The sequence below is a fragment of the Macaca fascicularis genome, chromosome 11 (genome assembly GCF_037993035.2).
Source record: "Macaca fascicularis isolate 582-1 chromosome 11, T2T-MFA8v1.1".
Lineage (NCBI taxonomy): Eukaryota > Metazoa > Chordata > Mammalia > Primates > Cercopithecidae > Macaca > Macaca fascicularis.
Window position 1 is genome coordinate 135942364 of NC_088385.1, and position 16358 is coordinate 135958721.

General features: G+C 48.1%; 2 protein-coding genes across 11 annotated transcripts in view; one reads left to right on the forward strand and one right to left on the reverse strand.

Annotated features, from left to right (window-relative positions):
• Positions 1-13093, reverse strand: part of SLC15A4 (solute carrier family 15 member 4) — a 33463-nt gene extending 20370 nt beyond the window's left edge. The window contains exons 1-2 of one of the 3 annotated variants that reach the window (XM_015431815.3): positions 12504-13093; positions 3065-3360 (exon numbers count right to left, since the gene is read on the reverse strand). In XM_015431815.3, coding sequence (XP_015287301.2) covers positions 3065-3360; positions 12504-13049 — 842 coding nt within the window. In that variant the 5' untranslated portion in view covers positions 13050-13093. Of the gene's footprint in view, positions 1-3064; positions 3361-6803; positions 6968-12503 lie in introns of those variants that run through there. The other 2 variants (XM_074008389.1, XM_065525027.1) reach the window with 2 other exon arrangements.
• Positions 12660-16358, forward strand: part of GLT1D1 (glycosyltransferase 1 domain containing 1) — a 150821-nt gene continuing 147122 nt past the window's right edge. For 5 of the 8 annotated variants that reach the window (XM_074008393.1, XM_074008402.1, XM_074008403.1 and 2 more), the window contains exons 1-2: positions 13206-13499; positions 14899-14970. The gene's annotated coding sequence lies outside the window, so the exon portion shown is untranslated. Of the gene's footprint in view, positions 13500-14894; positions 14971-16358 lie in introns of all 8 variants that reach the window. The other 3 variants (XM_074008405.1, XM_065525039.1, XM_074008394.1) reach the window with 3 other exon arrangements.

Consider the following 16358-nt stretch of genomic DNA (forward strand, 5'->3'; position numbering starts at 1 on the left):
CCATTTTACTATGGTGCCAGTATTTTAAATTCTTTATCTTATAAAGCCAACATTTTAAGTCTGGACATTCAGAGTGGGGAAAAATAAAAGCGCTGAAAACTATAACTTGATATTTTAGCCAAATTTTGGACAAGAAAACTAAGTTCGATTCAACAAACACTGACTGAGTACCTGCCGCAGGCCTTGCATTGCTCCACCTGGGGGCTAAAGGAGAGAGCTCCTGTCCTTACAGACTTAGTCTAGTGGGGGAAAATAATCAGAAACAAAAACACCCAAAAGTGAAAATAAATTCCAAAGACATTATAAATACTTTCACTTGAAAACACTAACTTCTTCAAGTACTACTTTTTTTCATAAAGGAAATTAAAAGTCCTTTTGTACCTAATACAGATACTATCAGTGGTTTACCACATCACATTAAATATGTTTCACTAAAAACATTTAAACAACAAACAACAAATTCATTTTCACACAAAGCATTATTCACACAGGTTACTGGTTATATTACTTTAGCTTTACATAATTAAAATATTTAAAAGCTGTGAAATCAATATGCATCTGAAGTTTTACTGGGTTATACATATTGTTAGGTGCACTATTTTGCAACACACAAGGGTCCAACATGAAGCCATGGGCACAAGTGACACCCGAACACCCACAAGAGCCCTCTGCTCCTCCCCACAAAAGTTGACAAGCTCGTTTCAGGACGCCTGTGCCCAAGTCTCTGTGAAGGCCACACGTACGTGTTTGTATTCTCCAGGAAGAGAGTCCACTGGTTCTCACGGATTCCCAAAGAAGTATGTATCTCAAAAAGCTGTAGAACCATTTCTACCCTGGCCTGATGAATTGAACAAATGTGCCTTCCTTTCTCATTTAATAGCAAGTACTGCATTATCTTCAAGACACAGATCGCCCTGGACGGAAACTGAGATTGGGCCAGATGAAATTAAGTGTCACGACTGTAAAATGCTGGGTATGTCATGCTTCCTCAGGCTTTGGAGGCCCAACTTTTTTAAGGCACCCTCGTCACAGTGGTCACCACTGACAGGGCCCTTATCGTGTGCCTGGCACCCTGCTGAGGGCCTTGCACACATCACCATGCTCAAGCCTCACAGTGATGCCATGAGATGAATCCACGTCTGCTGTACAAAAAGGAAAGCTGGGCTTCACAAGACCAGTAACCTGCCCAAGGTTACAGAGCCAGTTCATACAAACAGAATTTGAGAATTCCTCAGACCATCAACTTTTCTGTAAGCTAACCCCTGCTTTTTTCCCCTTATTTGTGCCCAAGAAGACTTTCAAAGACAATCCTAAGAGGAAATTAGTTTCCTAAGTAAAAGTAACTTCAAACCCACTCCATGCTGCCATTTGTGCGTTAAAACCCAAGTACGTCCACAAAACAATGCCGTCCTCTTGCAGAAATGCCTATGGGCTACCCCCCACACAGATACTAAAACTTGAAGGGTTGCTCCTGAAAAAGACTTCTAGGATCTGAAACACTGCTTTTGTCTAATCAAATAAGGCCCTGGCAAAAGACTAGTGTCAGCTAAGACGGGGCTACTTAAATTTTTTTTTTTTTTTTTTTTTTTTGAGACAGGGTCTCATTTTGTCACCCAGGCTGGAGTGCGGTGAGCAATCATGGCTCATTGCAGCCTTGACCTGACCTGCTGGGCTCATGTGATCCTCCCACCTTAGCCTCCTGTACTTTAATTACTAAAAATTCTTCAGTGTGGTCCCACCATTTGCAGTTTTGAATTATGTGTCTGAATGCCACAATGACCCACCAGCATTTCCAACAGGTCATCTAGACTGGTGAGATCTGCCATGACTCCACACAGGGACAGCTGGAGAAATCAGAGATGTTCAGGAGCAAAGAAGTAGGCGCACAGGGCCATTTTGGTGTAGTTTCAATCTACCACGTGGAAGGAATATTAGACACATTGGCTATGGCTCCAAGCACATCAGTAAGACAAACACAGACAAGCCGGAGGGAGGGAGATGTGTGAGTGGGCCTACAGAAGAAGGTCCAGCAACCCGTGCCGTGCCACAGTGGGCTGCACGGCTCGGAGACATAGGACACTCCGATGGCTGAGTCATCAGCCTCCCAACCAGCAGCCACCAGGCATTTCTATGTTGATCCAAACATTCCATGAGGGGAATGACTACAAAAGTTCCCAGAGCCTTCTCCGGAATGATGGAAATAATCTATGCCTTGACTGCACTGGTGGTTACACAACCTGAGTAAGTTTGTCATAATTCACAGAACTGTACAGATATGAGGGGTAAATTTTACTACCTGCAAATTATTCCTCAATCAAGAATAACACAAAAATTTCTGAGTTCTTTTCTCGGGCTTAAGTTCTGGACTTTATTAACTGGCATCAAACATCACCAACCAAACATGAGTCATAGTTGGTCAGTGACTTGGAGGGGTTCTGAGGACACAGGCCTTTCTGTTTTAACACCCCAGTTCATGGGACTTTGGTGCTAACGCCGGGTAAGTCCCATGAGATCATCTGGTTACCCTCAGTGCATCTCGCCATTCTGCTATTGCATCTTCCTGTCAGAGTGACAGACCTGACCGCTGAATGATGGAGCCCATGCTGACCTTCAGGTGAGAGGCAGTGGCTTACTTTTTAAAGAGCAAAGACAGGTACTGACTGCATAAGCAACTGCTTAGTTTTTCATTCAAATGTATTTCAAAGTTTTTAAAATAAAAAGAAACATGTATAAAGCATGTCTTCTGTCTCCTCAATGCTCTCCACACATTTCTACCTTTATAATCTGGCACTAAAGGAGCTTCCGTCTACACTAGCAGTGAGAGAAAGTGCAATGTGGGGTTAAAGCATGAGCTCTGGAATCAGGCCACTGGCCTGTCTTTAGGATGGGACAATAAGACCGCACCCGCCTCCTTGGGGAAATGCAATGTTAAAGGAGAGAAGACAAGCAAACCCTCAGCCCTGGCCCAGCACACAATAAGCACACAACAAACCTAAACTAGGATGTTAATAAAGAGATCGATAAAGTCCTATCAAACAGCTTGAGATAAGAATTAAGTGCTTACCCACTACTCTGGCCCTCTCCACTTCGCTTCTGGGAACAGCAGGAATACGTCAGTATCTTGAACATGTCGGTGAAGGCACTGCCATCAGGAGGCTTGGTGATGAAAACGCTCTGACCACAGAGGAAGACCACAAAAGCAAGGCCGACGCAGACAGTGGGGATCGCATAACCAGTGACAAAGCTGATGTTCTGCTGAATATAGGCAATGCCACCTAATGAAAGGATCGCTCCCAGGTTAATGCTCCAATAAAACCAATTAAAAAATCTCCTAGTGGCTTCCGGACCTCGATCTTTAACCTAAGGTAACAGGGAGGAAAGACACTTGAAAATATATGACAGTCTTCAAGGATGAAAAACATACAGTCAAGTGGTTAAAATTACCTTTGTCATCACAACCTTTAAGAAGTGCAACACAATCAAAATGGTGTTTACAGAAACATTCACGGATCTCGACAAAAAACATACCCCACACTTTTAATTACTACAGGAGCGGGGTAGGTTTCGCTTAATTATACTAAATCCCAACAAATCCTAGAGAGTTTTTCCGAATATGTGGACCACCTACTATAGAATTTTTCTAAGTATCTGAACCACTTGCCTTGGAATTACCTGGAATGCTCTTTAAAAATAGAGTCGGCTGGGCGTGGTGGCTCACATCTATAATCCCAGCACTTTGGGAGGCCAAGGCGGGTGGATCACTTGAGGTATGGAGTTTGAGACCAGCCTGGCCAACATGGTGAAACCCTGTCTTTACTAAAAATACAAAACTTAGCCAGGCGTGGTGGTGGGCACCTGTAATCCCAGCTACTTGGGAGGCTGAGGCAGGAGAATCGCTTGAATCCAGGAGATGGAGGTTGCAGTGAGCCGAGATCGTGCCACCGCACCTGGGCAACAAGAGCGAAACTCCGTCTCAAAAAGGAAAAAAAAAAACAGAGAGTCACAGGACCCACGCTCCAGACCTACTGAATCACCGTCTCTGGGGCCCAGGCCCAGGAATCTGCGTTTCAAGCAACTTCCCAGGTAACTTCTACTCACAGGTAAGTTTTAGAACCAATGTTATAAGGCTCCATGCCTTCCTGAGCTACATGTGAGTACCATGCGGCACCGCGCAAATATGCTTAGCCCCAAAGAGAAACACTGCAGGCGACATTTGTTCAGTGAGGCCAAGCCACCACCCACACCAACTGTATCTGGTCTCCTGAGAATCAGAGATCTCGGTAAACGTGAAGCAAAGAGGAAATTACAGACTAAAGATAAAACCACATGCTATTTTTAGATTAGACAGGCTATTAATGGAATAGGAGAAATTCTGATAAGGGTGGGATTTCTAAAAGGCTCAAAAATCACTGACTTCCTGGATGCAAACAAAAGCACTGAGGTAATCACACAACACCTAGGCTTACGCAGTTCACCAGGCTACTTCAATGAAGCCCAAGCGCTAGGAACAGGTCATTTGGGGGCAGACACAGCAGAAGCCTTCTCTGCCCACCTGGATTTTTACCTCTACATAAGATACTGTGCAAAGGAACCCTGTACCAGACAGAGACATTTCCAGTGAGTTTCGTTTCATAAATTCATTTTTAACAAACTTATGAGAGGCTGATACTGGATCTCATAAAAAGACTCTCTTGCTGTCTTAAAAACGTCTACTGCCTCATTCTTAAGTCACAGGTTATGAAAGAGTTAGAAAATTCTTATTCCAATAATAGATCTAGTTTCTGGATCCACAGAACAATCTGCTCTACTGAATAACAAATTCTCAATGGGGCCAAAACAACCAATTATGGCTGGGCATGGTGGCTCAGGTCTGGAATCCCAGCACTTTGGGAAGCCAGGGCAGGCAGACCACCTGGGTCTAGGAGTTTGAGACCAGCCTGGGAACACAGAGAGATCCCCATCTCTACAAAAAGTTACAAACATCAGCCAGGTGTGGTGGCGTGTGCCTATAGTCCCAGCTACTTGCAAGGCTGAGATGGGAGGATCCCTTGAACTGGGGAGGAGGTGGCGGTGAGCTGTGATGGCACCACCACACTCCAGCCTCCGCGACAGAGGCCCTGTCTCAAAAGAAAAAAACAGATATGGTATGCAATAAGCACATGCATCTTTTTAGCAGTCACATATTTCATACGGTATTTGAAGCTCTATTTTTTAAAGATTAAATCAGAGGTGTAAAATTTATAGTTAAAATTGTGTGCTTCTCTCTAAAGGAAATAAAGCAAAAGAAAAAAAAATTGGGGCCGGGCGCGGTGGCTCAAGCCTGTAATCCCAGCACTTTGGGAGGCTGAGACGGGTGGATCACGAGGTCAGGAGATCGAGACCATCCTGGCTGACACGGTGAAACCCCGTCTCTACTAAAAAATACAAAAAACTAGCCGGGCGAGGTGGCGGGCGCCTGTAGTCCCAGCTACTTGGGAGGCTGAGGCAGGAGAATGGCGTGAACCCGGGAGGCGGAGCTTGCAGTGAGCTGAGATCCGGCCACTGCACTCCAGCCTGGGTGGCAGAGCGAGACTCCGTCTCAAAAAAAAAAAAAAAAGAAAAAAGAAAAGAAAAAAAAATTGTGTGCTCCTCAAAAAGAGACTTGTTCGAAGTCTGAATGATCGAGCATGGCTACTGTGGTGATAGGTAATTAATTATACATAGTAACACCACTTCAAACTAAAAACCTACGTTTAAAAGAAAATCACGGCCGGGCGCGGTGGCTCAAGCCTGTAATCCCAGCACTTTGGGAGGCCGAGACGGGCGGATCACGAGGTCAGGAGATCGAGAGACCATCCCGGCTAACACGGTGAAACCCCGTCTCTACTAAAAAAATACAAAAAAACTAGCCGGGCGAGGTGGCGGGCGCCTATAGTCCCAGCTACTCGGGAGGCTGAGGCAGGAGAATGGCGTAAACCCGGGAGGCGGAGCTTGCAGTGAGCTGCGATCCGGCCACTGCACTCCAGAGCAAGACTCCGTCTCAAAAAAAAAAAAAAAGAAAGAAAATCACGTTTTCAAGAGTTCAAACTCTTCTCCTATCTATGACAATAATGAATAGAGGTCCTAGACCAAATGCAGACATCTCGACTGAATAGAGTTTGAGGTGAGAACTTCTTAGACATCTAAGACACTTCTTCACTAGGACACAATGCGTTGAAATACTGCTCAACAATGGACACCCATTCTCATGCTATACTAGACACAGACCAGGAAGAAAAATGAAAAATGTGAGCAGAGAAATGGTTACCGAGAAAACAAAACTAGAAGTGTGAAAACAAACAAACAAAAAGTAATTTTTTACAAGCATAAAACAGGCCAGTAAACATAATATCTAAACTTAATAGAGGCACAAATGATTTCATAACTGAAATGCACTCGGATCTTTCCATTCCCCACAGTGACACTGCACACACCTTCCCACGGTCTCGCTCGGATCTTCCCATTCCCCGCAGTGACACTGCACGCACCTCCCCACGGTCTCGCTCGGACCTTCCCATTCCTCACAGTGACACTGCACACACCTCCCCACAGTCTCGCCTGGACCTTCCCCTTACCCACAGTGACGCTGCACACACCTCCCCACGGTCTCGCTCGGACCTTCCCATTCCCCACAGTGACGCCACACACACCTCCCCACGGTCTCACTCGGACCTTCCTATTACCCACAGTGACACTGCACACCCCTTTCCAGAGTCTCAGATCTATGTCCTCTTCAGGTGAAGCATGAGAAAATCAGCATTTGATTAGTCTGGGAAAATCCTAACCTTAAAATGCCATCATCCTCATTTCCTGTGTAATTGTGGTGGTCAGTTTGTTTCAACTCTTCGAGTAATCCATCAAAATTACTTTATAAACCAAAATTACGAAGCCCTAAATAACCACACAGTAGGCATTTCTGTACCAAGGGAAGCTGGCTGCTGTGAAGGCCATCACATGCTTCCCCGCCCCGGGCAGGCAGGCCACACAGCCTCCCTGCCCATTGGCTGCATGGCATCACCGTTTGAGCAGCAGCCACATGCCCTACCAAGGGCAAACAAGGTTTTCACATGACTAGTCAAATGATGCCACCAAAATCAATTTGGAGAAGAAAAGCGAAAAGAATAGAATTGTGTACAGCACACCAAACAGATGGCTGACAGAAGAATTCCTTAAAGTGAAGTGTCAGTTTTTCCTCTGGAAAAAAAAAAAATGCATCATTTGCTCTGTTTATCCGTAACATAAGATTTTCTTCTTTCAGGACACTATTTCAAATAATCCACCCACCAAGAATGACGGTGACTTTTGAAAAAGGTGCGGCACTGGGGGAAGATTCGGGGTTGACATGATTTACATGAACACACATGTCCCTTGGACCCACGGCTCACATACCCTCTAAAGACACCAGCGAGGCCTCCTTCTCAAAGCCACGCAGCCTCACCCCATGGTCTCTCCTATCAGAAGGTTTCCCAGAGTCTCTACCTGGGAGATGAAGAGGCAAGTGACAAAGAACCATAAAAAGCACCTTAAAAGTACAAATAGGTTTCCTCTCCATGAGAAGGACCAAACCAGGACAATTTAACCCTCGCCTGGGGCACAGCAGAGTGTGCTTCAGGCCTGTACACCTCAGGGTCCCCAGCCAGGCCTCCTGCCATGAAGCAGCGGCACCAGGATGGGGACCTGCCACCTGGTCACAGGGAAGCACCCTGGCATAAGGGCACTTTTCCCCTCAAATGTTTTTTCACTATGATTCACATACCAAAAAAATTCACCCTGTAAAAGTGTACAATTCAGTAGTGTTTAGTATATTCAGAGATGTACATCCATCACTGCCACCCAAGTCCACATTCTCATCACACCAACAGGAACTCCTGTTCCCTTTAAGTCACTCCCACGCCCCTCTCCTGGCCCCCGGCAACCCTTAATCTACTTCCAGTCTCTGTGGACTCGCCTCTTCTGGGCATTCCACATCAATGGAATCACACAACTGGAGCCTTGTGTGTCTGGCTTCCTTCACTCAGCGCAATGTTTACGAGGCCCATCAGTACTTCGTTTCTTTTTTAATGGCTTAAAAATACTCCATTGTATGGATATACTACCTTAAGTTTATACATTCATCACTGAACATTTTCTCATATTTTCATTTAAAAAAAGTCCAAATGTATAGAAAAGTTGAATCGCAAAATGCACACTTCCCTACCTTTCACTTGGAACCTCAGCACTCTTTTTTGTATACATAAAAAATACTGGCCGAGTGTGGTGGCTCATGCCTGTCATCCTAGAACTTTGGGAGGCCAAGGCGGGTGGATCACCTGAAGTCAGGAGTTCGAGATCAACCTGGCCAACATGGCGAAACCCCCGTCTCTACTAAAAATACAAAAATTAGACAGGCGTGGTGGCTCACACCTGTAGTCCCAGCTACTCAGGAGGCTGAGGCACGAGAATAGCTTGAACCCGGGAGGCAGAGTTCGCAGTAAGCTGAGATCACACCACTGCACCCCAGCCTGGACAACAGAATGAGACTTAAAAAAAATACTTCTGGGTGATCTATTTACAGATAAGCTCCAGCAACCTATTTCATCCCCAAAATTTCATCATGAATCTCCTGGAAATAAGGACATTCTTTTAACGGCAGTGAGATTACCACACCTAAGAAAGGCAACATTGGTCCGTTATTAGCTAATAGGTGATCTGCAAACGATCCCAAGCATCCAAGAAGAATGGCCATGAAAGCAGCTGGGATCCAATCACTTAGCATGCGTTGCAGGGGGCGGCCAGGTCTCCCGAGTAGCCTTTCATCCACAAGGTCCCCTTTACCCATGACAGTGTTACATCGGAAGAGATTAGGCCAGCTATCTTGTGGAAGAAGGCACATCTCCTTTCAACATCCACATTTAATTGTGGACGAAAGGGCGCATATTCTGTCAGATTCATTTGAGATAACTGAGCACCATCTCCTCCTCACTTTAAGAAGTAACAATTACTCACCTATTATCTCCAAGAGAGCACCAGCTTTTAAGTCAGGCTGCCAGGGCCCCAAACCAGCTCCCATAGGCACTTGCTGCGCAGCCTTGGCAGCCAACCCTTTAGGCCTCTGTTCCCTGTATAACAGGCATGACTGGCTGGGGGCGGTGGCTCACGCCTGTGATCCCAGCACTTTGGGAGGCCGAGGTACACGGATCACCTGAGGTCGGGAGTTTGAGACGAGCCTGACCAACATGGAGAAATCCCATCTGTTCTAAAAACACAAAATCAGCCGGGCGTGGTGGTGCATGCCTGTAATCCCAGCTACTTGAGAGGCTGAGGCAGGAGAATCGCTTGAACCCGGAGGCAGAGGTTGTGGTGAGCCGAGATTGTACCACTGCACTCCAGCCTAGGCAACAAGAGCAAAACTCCATTTCAAAAAAGAAATAAATAAAGTGAAAGTTCTTGTAAGGCATAGATATGAATTCCTTCCTCTGGTAATAATTAGTTATTCCAGGAAGTACAACGTCATTCTTTAAAGTAAAATATATACATATATATATTTAAAAAACAGGCGTAACTGCAGCACATACACCATCAACTGTTGCGAGGCTCAAGGAAGATCATGTGGGAAAAGCACAAGTAAGAGGCAAAACAGAAGCTTTCAGGTACACTTGTGTGGCACGGCCAAGTCTTTAAAAGCTACAGCCTGACTGTGCTACCAGCCCCGTTCCTTCATGAGCCAATGGCACCCCAAGGCCAAGAGCCTGGGTCTTGAGATCCAGCCCTGAAGAACCATTACGGAACGCATGCGCACTGGGCCCATCTTAGTGCAGTAGTTAAAAAAGAATCAGAGCTGGAATGGAAGTCCAGCTTGACCACTCACTACCTATAGGCAGGAAGAAAGTGATCTGTTTTTGTGCCTGTTTCCTCATCAATAAAATGGATCTAAGACTCCTGTGAGGTTCAGATTTGGTCATGTATGTAAAGCATAAGCCACTGTACAAAAAACCCAGTTACAATTCAGTACATTAGAAGACTATCATTTCTAACATCATTCTAAGGTGTCTCCTGACTAATGGATAGCCTTACACAGGCAGAGTGAAAGCTCATATTCAAAGGACAGGCTTTTGAATCCTGGCTCAGTCACATACAAGCTGTGTAACTTTGGGCCAATGATTAAGCCTCTCAAGCCTCAGTTTCCTCATCAGTAAAATGGGCACCGTACGTGTCAGGTAGACTAACCAAGCAGTCTTGTAGACACGTAGCATACGCGTCATGTGGACTCACCAAATACTGTACTTAGCAAGCACTGTGCCTGGTGCACAGTAAGCTCTCAGTAAATGTTCCTAAAAAACAGGCACTCACAGATACTTAGGCAAAAGCCTAAGAGTCGCCTTCCCTACTGCTCACATGCCATGGTTTCAATGTCTGACCCTCCAAATCTCAAGAAGAAATGTGATCCCCAGTGCTGCTGGTGGGGCCTACTGTTTGGGTCATGGGGATGGATCCCTGAAGAAAGGCTCAGGGCTGTCGCACTTAGGAGTGAACTTTCCTATGACAGAGGTTATTTACAAGCCTAGCACCTCCCTCCCCTCTCTCACTTCCTCTAGTGCATGTAATCTCTACACAGCTGGCTCCCGTTCACAAGGCCCTCACCAGAGCAGATGCTGGTACCCTGCTTCTTATACAGCCTGCAGAACCCTAAACCAAATAAACCTCTTTTCATTATAGATGACCGAGCCTCAGGTATTCCTATATAGCAACACAAACAGGGACTAGACAACCTGCCAGTACTTCCTACCCGTTCTACTTCCACAGCTGAACTCCACCCACCCACTTCACCCACATCCACTGCCCCTACTCTAGTTAGGAGAGACTCCCACCTCATACCCCCAATGTCACCACTTCCTACACAACCCATTCTCTACAACAAGCATCCACACACTTCTGTGAAGGGGCAGGCAGTTCACACGTTGAGTTTTATGAGACATTCCATCACAGTTACTCAACTCTGCCACTGCTTAGTTAAAGCAGTCCCAGCATAGTGGCTGTGTCGCAGAAACAGGTGGGGCTGTGTTCCAATAACTATGGAGACTGAAATCTGATTTTCATAAAATTTTCACTCCTCACAAATTATCCTGTTTCCGACCACTTAAAAATGTAAGAACCGGCTGGGTGCCGGGGCTCATGCCTGTAATCCCAGCACTTTGGGAGGCCGAGGCAGGCGGATCACGAGGTCAAGAGATCAAGACCATTCTGGCCAACATAGTGAAAGCCCCATCTCTACTAGAAATACAAAAATTAGCTGGGCATGGTGGTGTGCACGTATAGTCTCAGCTACTCAGGAGGCTGAGGCAGGAGAATCGCTTGAACCCAGGAGGCGGAGGTTGCAGTGAGCTGAGATCCTACCACTGTACTCCAACGTGGAAAGAGCAAGACTCCGTCTCAACATTAAAAAAAAAAAAAAAAAAATTCAGAACCATTCTTAGCTTGTGAGTCCTCAGAAAAGAAGAAGTAGACCTGACCTGCGACCCCAGCTGTAGTGCCTGCTCTGCACATGACATAAATAGTATCACTACCTGCCGGAAGCCAGTAAAGCTCCCACTGTATCCCGAACGCTTTAACACTCCTCATGCGATCTGGCCCCAGCCTTCCACCTCACTTCCCACTTTTTAAATATTTTCTGAAATGATCTGAGTTTGCTATTGCTCTTAAAGGCTGCCTATTCTGCATATAATACTTGGTGGCCATTTCCTTTGCCCTCCTGAAGAGCTGCAGTGGTTCCTCCCTCACTTCTTGGCAGTTACAGCGGCAGGGGAGCAGCTTGATGCTAACTTGATTCAAACTCATTTTCATCTGAGCTTTCCTATCCAACCTAGCCCAAAACTCCTTTAAAGCCACAAAGACGCAATATGAGTGTTTTCCCACTTCGTTGTAAAGGAAGCTAAGGCAACAATAGTGGCTTCTCTTCCCTCAGTTTCCCGGCCCGGGGCCCTGCCCCTGCGAATCCCCATGTCTGGAAAGCTCCTCAACAACTGCTCTTTCCCAGCCTTCTGGTCTCAACTTACACGGCCTGAACACCGAGAGGGTTCCTTTCATTTAATAATTTTTAGTTTTACTTTTTTTATTTGGCGACAGTCTTGCTCTGTCGCCCAGGCTGGAGTGCAGTGGCGCGATCTCGGCTTGCACTGTCTCCCGGGTGCAAGCGATTCTTCTGCCTCAGCCTCCCGACTAGCCACCGCGCCCGGCCTCTCTTTTCTTTAAAGCCACTGTGGCCATCACTGTGTGTATACAGACCTCACCCCGCCCCAGGCAAACCCCTTCCAGCACCTATCACACCGGTCCCTCCAGTCTTGGCCCACCTGCTGGCGGGCTTCCTCTGCACTAGACAGAAGCCCCCGGGGCAAAGGGCTCCCTCTGCGATCAGAGGCAGGGACTGGGGCTGGGGCTAGGGCTGGAGAAGAGGTTGGGGCTGGGCAGGGGCTGGACAGGGACAGAAGCAGCGCGGGGGCGCGGCTCACCTGGTCGGCACCGAAGGGCGTGATGTTGGCCTTGACGGTGGCCACGCCCAGGCCCACCAGCACCAGCCCCGCGAAGGTGGCCGGTGCGCAGCAGCGGCCGGCGGCGTCGGGACCCGGCGCCGAACAGTTGAGCGCGCGCGCGGAACCGCACAGCGCGGTTCCGGTGGCGGGCGCGGCCAGCAGCGGGAAGGCCAGCATGCCCAGCAGGTAGAGCGCCAGGCTCAGCAGGATGGCGCGCGCCCGGCCCAGCCGCGCGTCGGCCAGCCAGCCTCCGAACGGCGAGCCCAGATAGGTGAGGCCCATGAAGAGCAGCAGCGCCTCGCTGGCCTGCGCGCCCTCCCAGCAGAACGGCGCCCCGTTCAGGAACAGCACCAGGTTGGACGTGATGCCGTAGAAAGCGGCGCGCTCCAGCAACTCCGTCAGCAGCACTGCCCCGCACGCCGCGCGGCGGCCCGCGAACGCCCCAGCCGCCGCCGCGGCCGCCGCCGCCCGCCGCGCGCCCAGCAGCGGCGCCCGCTCGCCCGCGCCGCCCCCCGAGCCCTCCATGCGACGCCGCCAACTGCCTCGCCGGGCCGCCGGGTCGCCTGTCCCAGAACCCAGTGACGCCGTCCTTCTCGCGAGACCGCCGGGCCCGGGACGTCCCTATTGGGCGGGCTCGCCGCCGCTCAACGCCCCACTCGCCGGAACGTCCGGCTCCTCCCCGGAAACTAGGCGAGGAGGTGGGCGGTGCTGTGGGTCAGTGACTGTTTTGGGGAGCTGGAGATTCCGGAGCTTGGCCGCTGAGAGCCTCTTTTTGCTTTTTTGAGGCAGGGTTTCCCTCTCTCGCCCAGGCTGGAGTGCAGTCATGCGGTCATGTCTCACTGCAGCCTCAGCTGCCCAGGCTGAAGCGGCCCTTCCACCTCAGCCTCCCGAGTAGCTGGGACCACAGGCGCTCGCCACCGCCTCTGGCTAATTTTTAAACAGTTTTTTGAAATGGGGTCTCGCTGTGTTGCTCAGGTTGGTCTCGAACTCCTGGCATCAACCGATCCTCCCGTCTCAGCCTCCCAGAGTGTTGGAATTACATGCGTGAGCCACTGCACGCAGTCACACTGAGGGAGTTTAAACAAAGAAGCCGAGCCCCTCTTCGGGCTTCAGTAGGGCCCAGTAGGCAGCCAAAACTCACACTGAGACGGTGGCTGCCCTCCAGGCGGGTTTGCTCAGGCCGCCCCGTGCTCCCTGCCCTGGGCTTCAGTCCGGGAGAGGACCCGGTTTCTCAACCCGTGCATCGTTGGCGTTTTGAGCCACAGGACTTTTCTGTGCGTTGCACGATGTTCAGCAGCGGCTTTGGCCTCTGCTATCCACTAGGGGCCAGTTCCACCCCCTGTCACCTCAGGTTAACAACCGAAAATGTCTTCTAGACTTTGCCGAAGGACCCTTGGGGGCAAACGCCACATTGAGGATCACAGGCTTAGAACAAGTCAAGCTTCCAGCCCGTTTCAGGCTTTCCTAGAGACTTCCCGTAAACCATCTATGGTTGCGTGGCTGGCTTCTCATCCTTCAGCCTTCCACCAAGTGTTGACTTCAGAGAAACTTTTTTTTTCACCAGCCCATCCGAGGCCCAAGTATCCCCTTCATTCCGTCATGTTACCCTTTCTCCTTATTACCTGTTACTTTTTTTTTTTTTTTTTTTTTTTTTTTTGAGACGGAGTCTCACTCTGTTGCCCAGGCTGGAGTGCAGTGGCACCATCTCGGTTCACTGCAAGCTCTGCCTCCCGGATTCACGCCATTCTCCTGCCTCAGCCTCCCAAGTAGCTGGGACTACGGGCGCCCGTCACCACGCCCAGCCAATTTTTTGCATTTTTAGTAGAGACGGGGTTTCACCGTGGTCTCGATCTCCTGACCTCGTGATCTGCCCGCCTCGGCCTCCCAAAGCGCTGGGATTAAAAGCGTGAGCCACCGCGCCCAGCCACATTTTAAAATTTATTCGTTTATCTTCCCAGCCTGCATGTGTTCATAGGCGTAAGCTTCCTGATGGCAGGGTTCTCTTGTGTTTTGTTCCTCACTATGCCCCCTGCCTCTGGGACAGCGCCTGGCACATAGTGGAGTGAAAGAGGGCCGCCCAAAAATGGCCCTCAGCATGTCTTAAGAAATTGAGACCCTGGTCTGGGATGATGGCTCATGCCTATAATCTCAGCACTTTGGGAGGCTGAGGCAAGAGGATCACTCGAGCCCGGGAGGTAGAGGCTGCATTGAGCAGTGATGGCATCACTGCACTCCAGCCTGGGTGACAGAGTGAGACCCTGTCTCAAAAAAAAATAATGAAAATAAGAAAGAAAGAAAGGAATCGGGATCTACAGCTGCTGCAATGATTCAATGAGTGTAAGACCACCTCCTCTTCCATCATCCTTCCCTCCAGCTAAGACGAGGATGGAGCCAGTACCTGGGAAGTTGGCTTGCCAGTAGGTCATCTGGAGAAGTAATCCTGCCAGTAAGTCTTGAAGTTGCATGCATTCTATTTTTAAAAATGTTCCACAGACTGATGGTCAGCACAGTGCTGCCACATTGCAGGCAATATATATTTAATGAGTGTCTAATGAGAGAATAATTGAATGCCCGAATTGGACCTTTGCCACCTATCTGTTGATGCTTGTCATTTCCAGTTGTCAGCTCAAATATCACTTTCCTAACCCTCCCACACTAGGTTAGCTCCCCGTGTTTTAGGGCCTTGGAACTCCCTATACTTTTTTCCCACAGAACCTGTTATAATTTATACTTGTTTTGTGCAACTATTTAATGCCTGTCTTTAAAGCTGGGATGGCTGGGATCTTTGTTTCAGCTACTATCGTAGTTCTAGAGGCTAGCACAGCACTTGCAACTGATAAATAGGTGTAGAATTAACTGGATGAGTGAATGACTGACCATTTGTTGAATGTAAATGATGCAAGTCACCTTATGTTTTCATATATGCATGTGTGCATACATATATATATATCTGTGTGTAAGTACATATGTACATGTATGTATATGTGTGTGTATATATGTGTGTATATATGTGTGTCTATACATGTTCAAGAGCATATATTAGTATCCTAACTTATTATTCGATGCTAATATATGTCCTTGAACGTGTACATGTAGACACACACACATATATGCCATTTTTTTTTTCTTTTTGAGATAGAGTTTCGCTCTTGTCACCCAGGCTGGAGTGCAGTGGCACGGTGGCTCGTGCCTATAATCTCAGCACTTTGGGAGTCCGAGGCAGGCAGATCACTTGAGATCAGGAGTTAAAGACCAGCCGGGCCAATATGATGAGACCCCATCTCTACTAAAATTATAAAAATTAGCCGGGTGGTAGTGGTGCGCACCTGTAATCCCAGCTACTCAAGAGGTTCAGGCAGGAGAATCGCTTGAGCCTAGGAGGTGGAGGTCCCAGTGAGCCGAGATCACGCCATTGCACTCCAGCCTGGGTGATAGAGCGAAACTGTCTCAAAAAATAGAGAAAGCAACAGAACTCAGATGTCAGTGAAAGGCTTATGTCTAATTATGAGTCCAGTGCTGCTTCCACTTTGCGGTTGGCAGATGAGACAGAATCTTTGAGTATTTGCTCTAAGACTGGTAAGTCTGATGCTCAGGCAAAGTCTAGAGTAAAAGTAACATTAAATATGGAATGAAAGCAAAGTAAATGCCTTGAATCACGTGATAACCCAGTATCCAAACAGTGCTGAGTACGCTCCGCCATTTTTGGGCGATAGTGAACCCAGTGTCCAAACAGTGCTGAGTGCGCTCTGCCGTTTTTGGGTGATAGTAACTAATCCAATTGCATTACCTCGCTTGAGAAGACTGAAGCTAAGTTAAAAAAAATAAAAAGCAAAG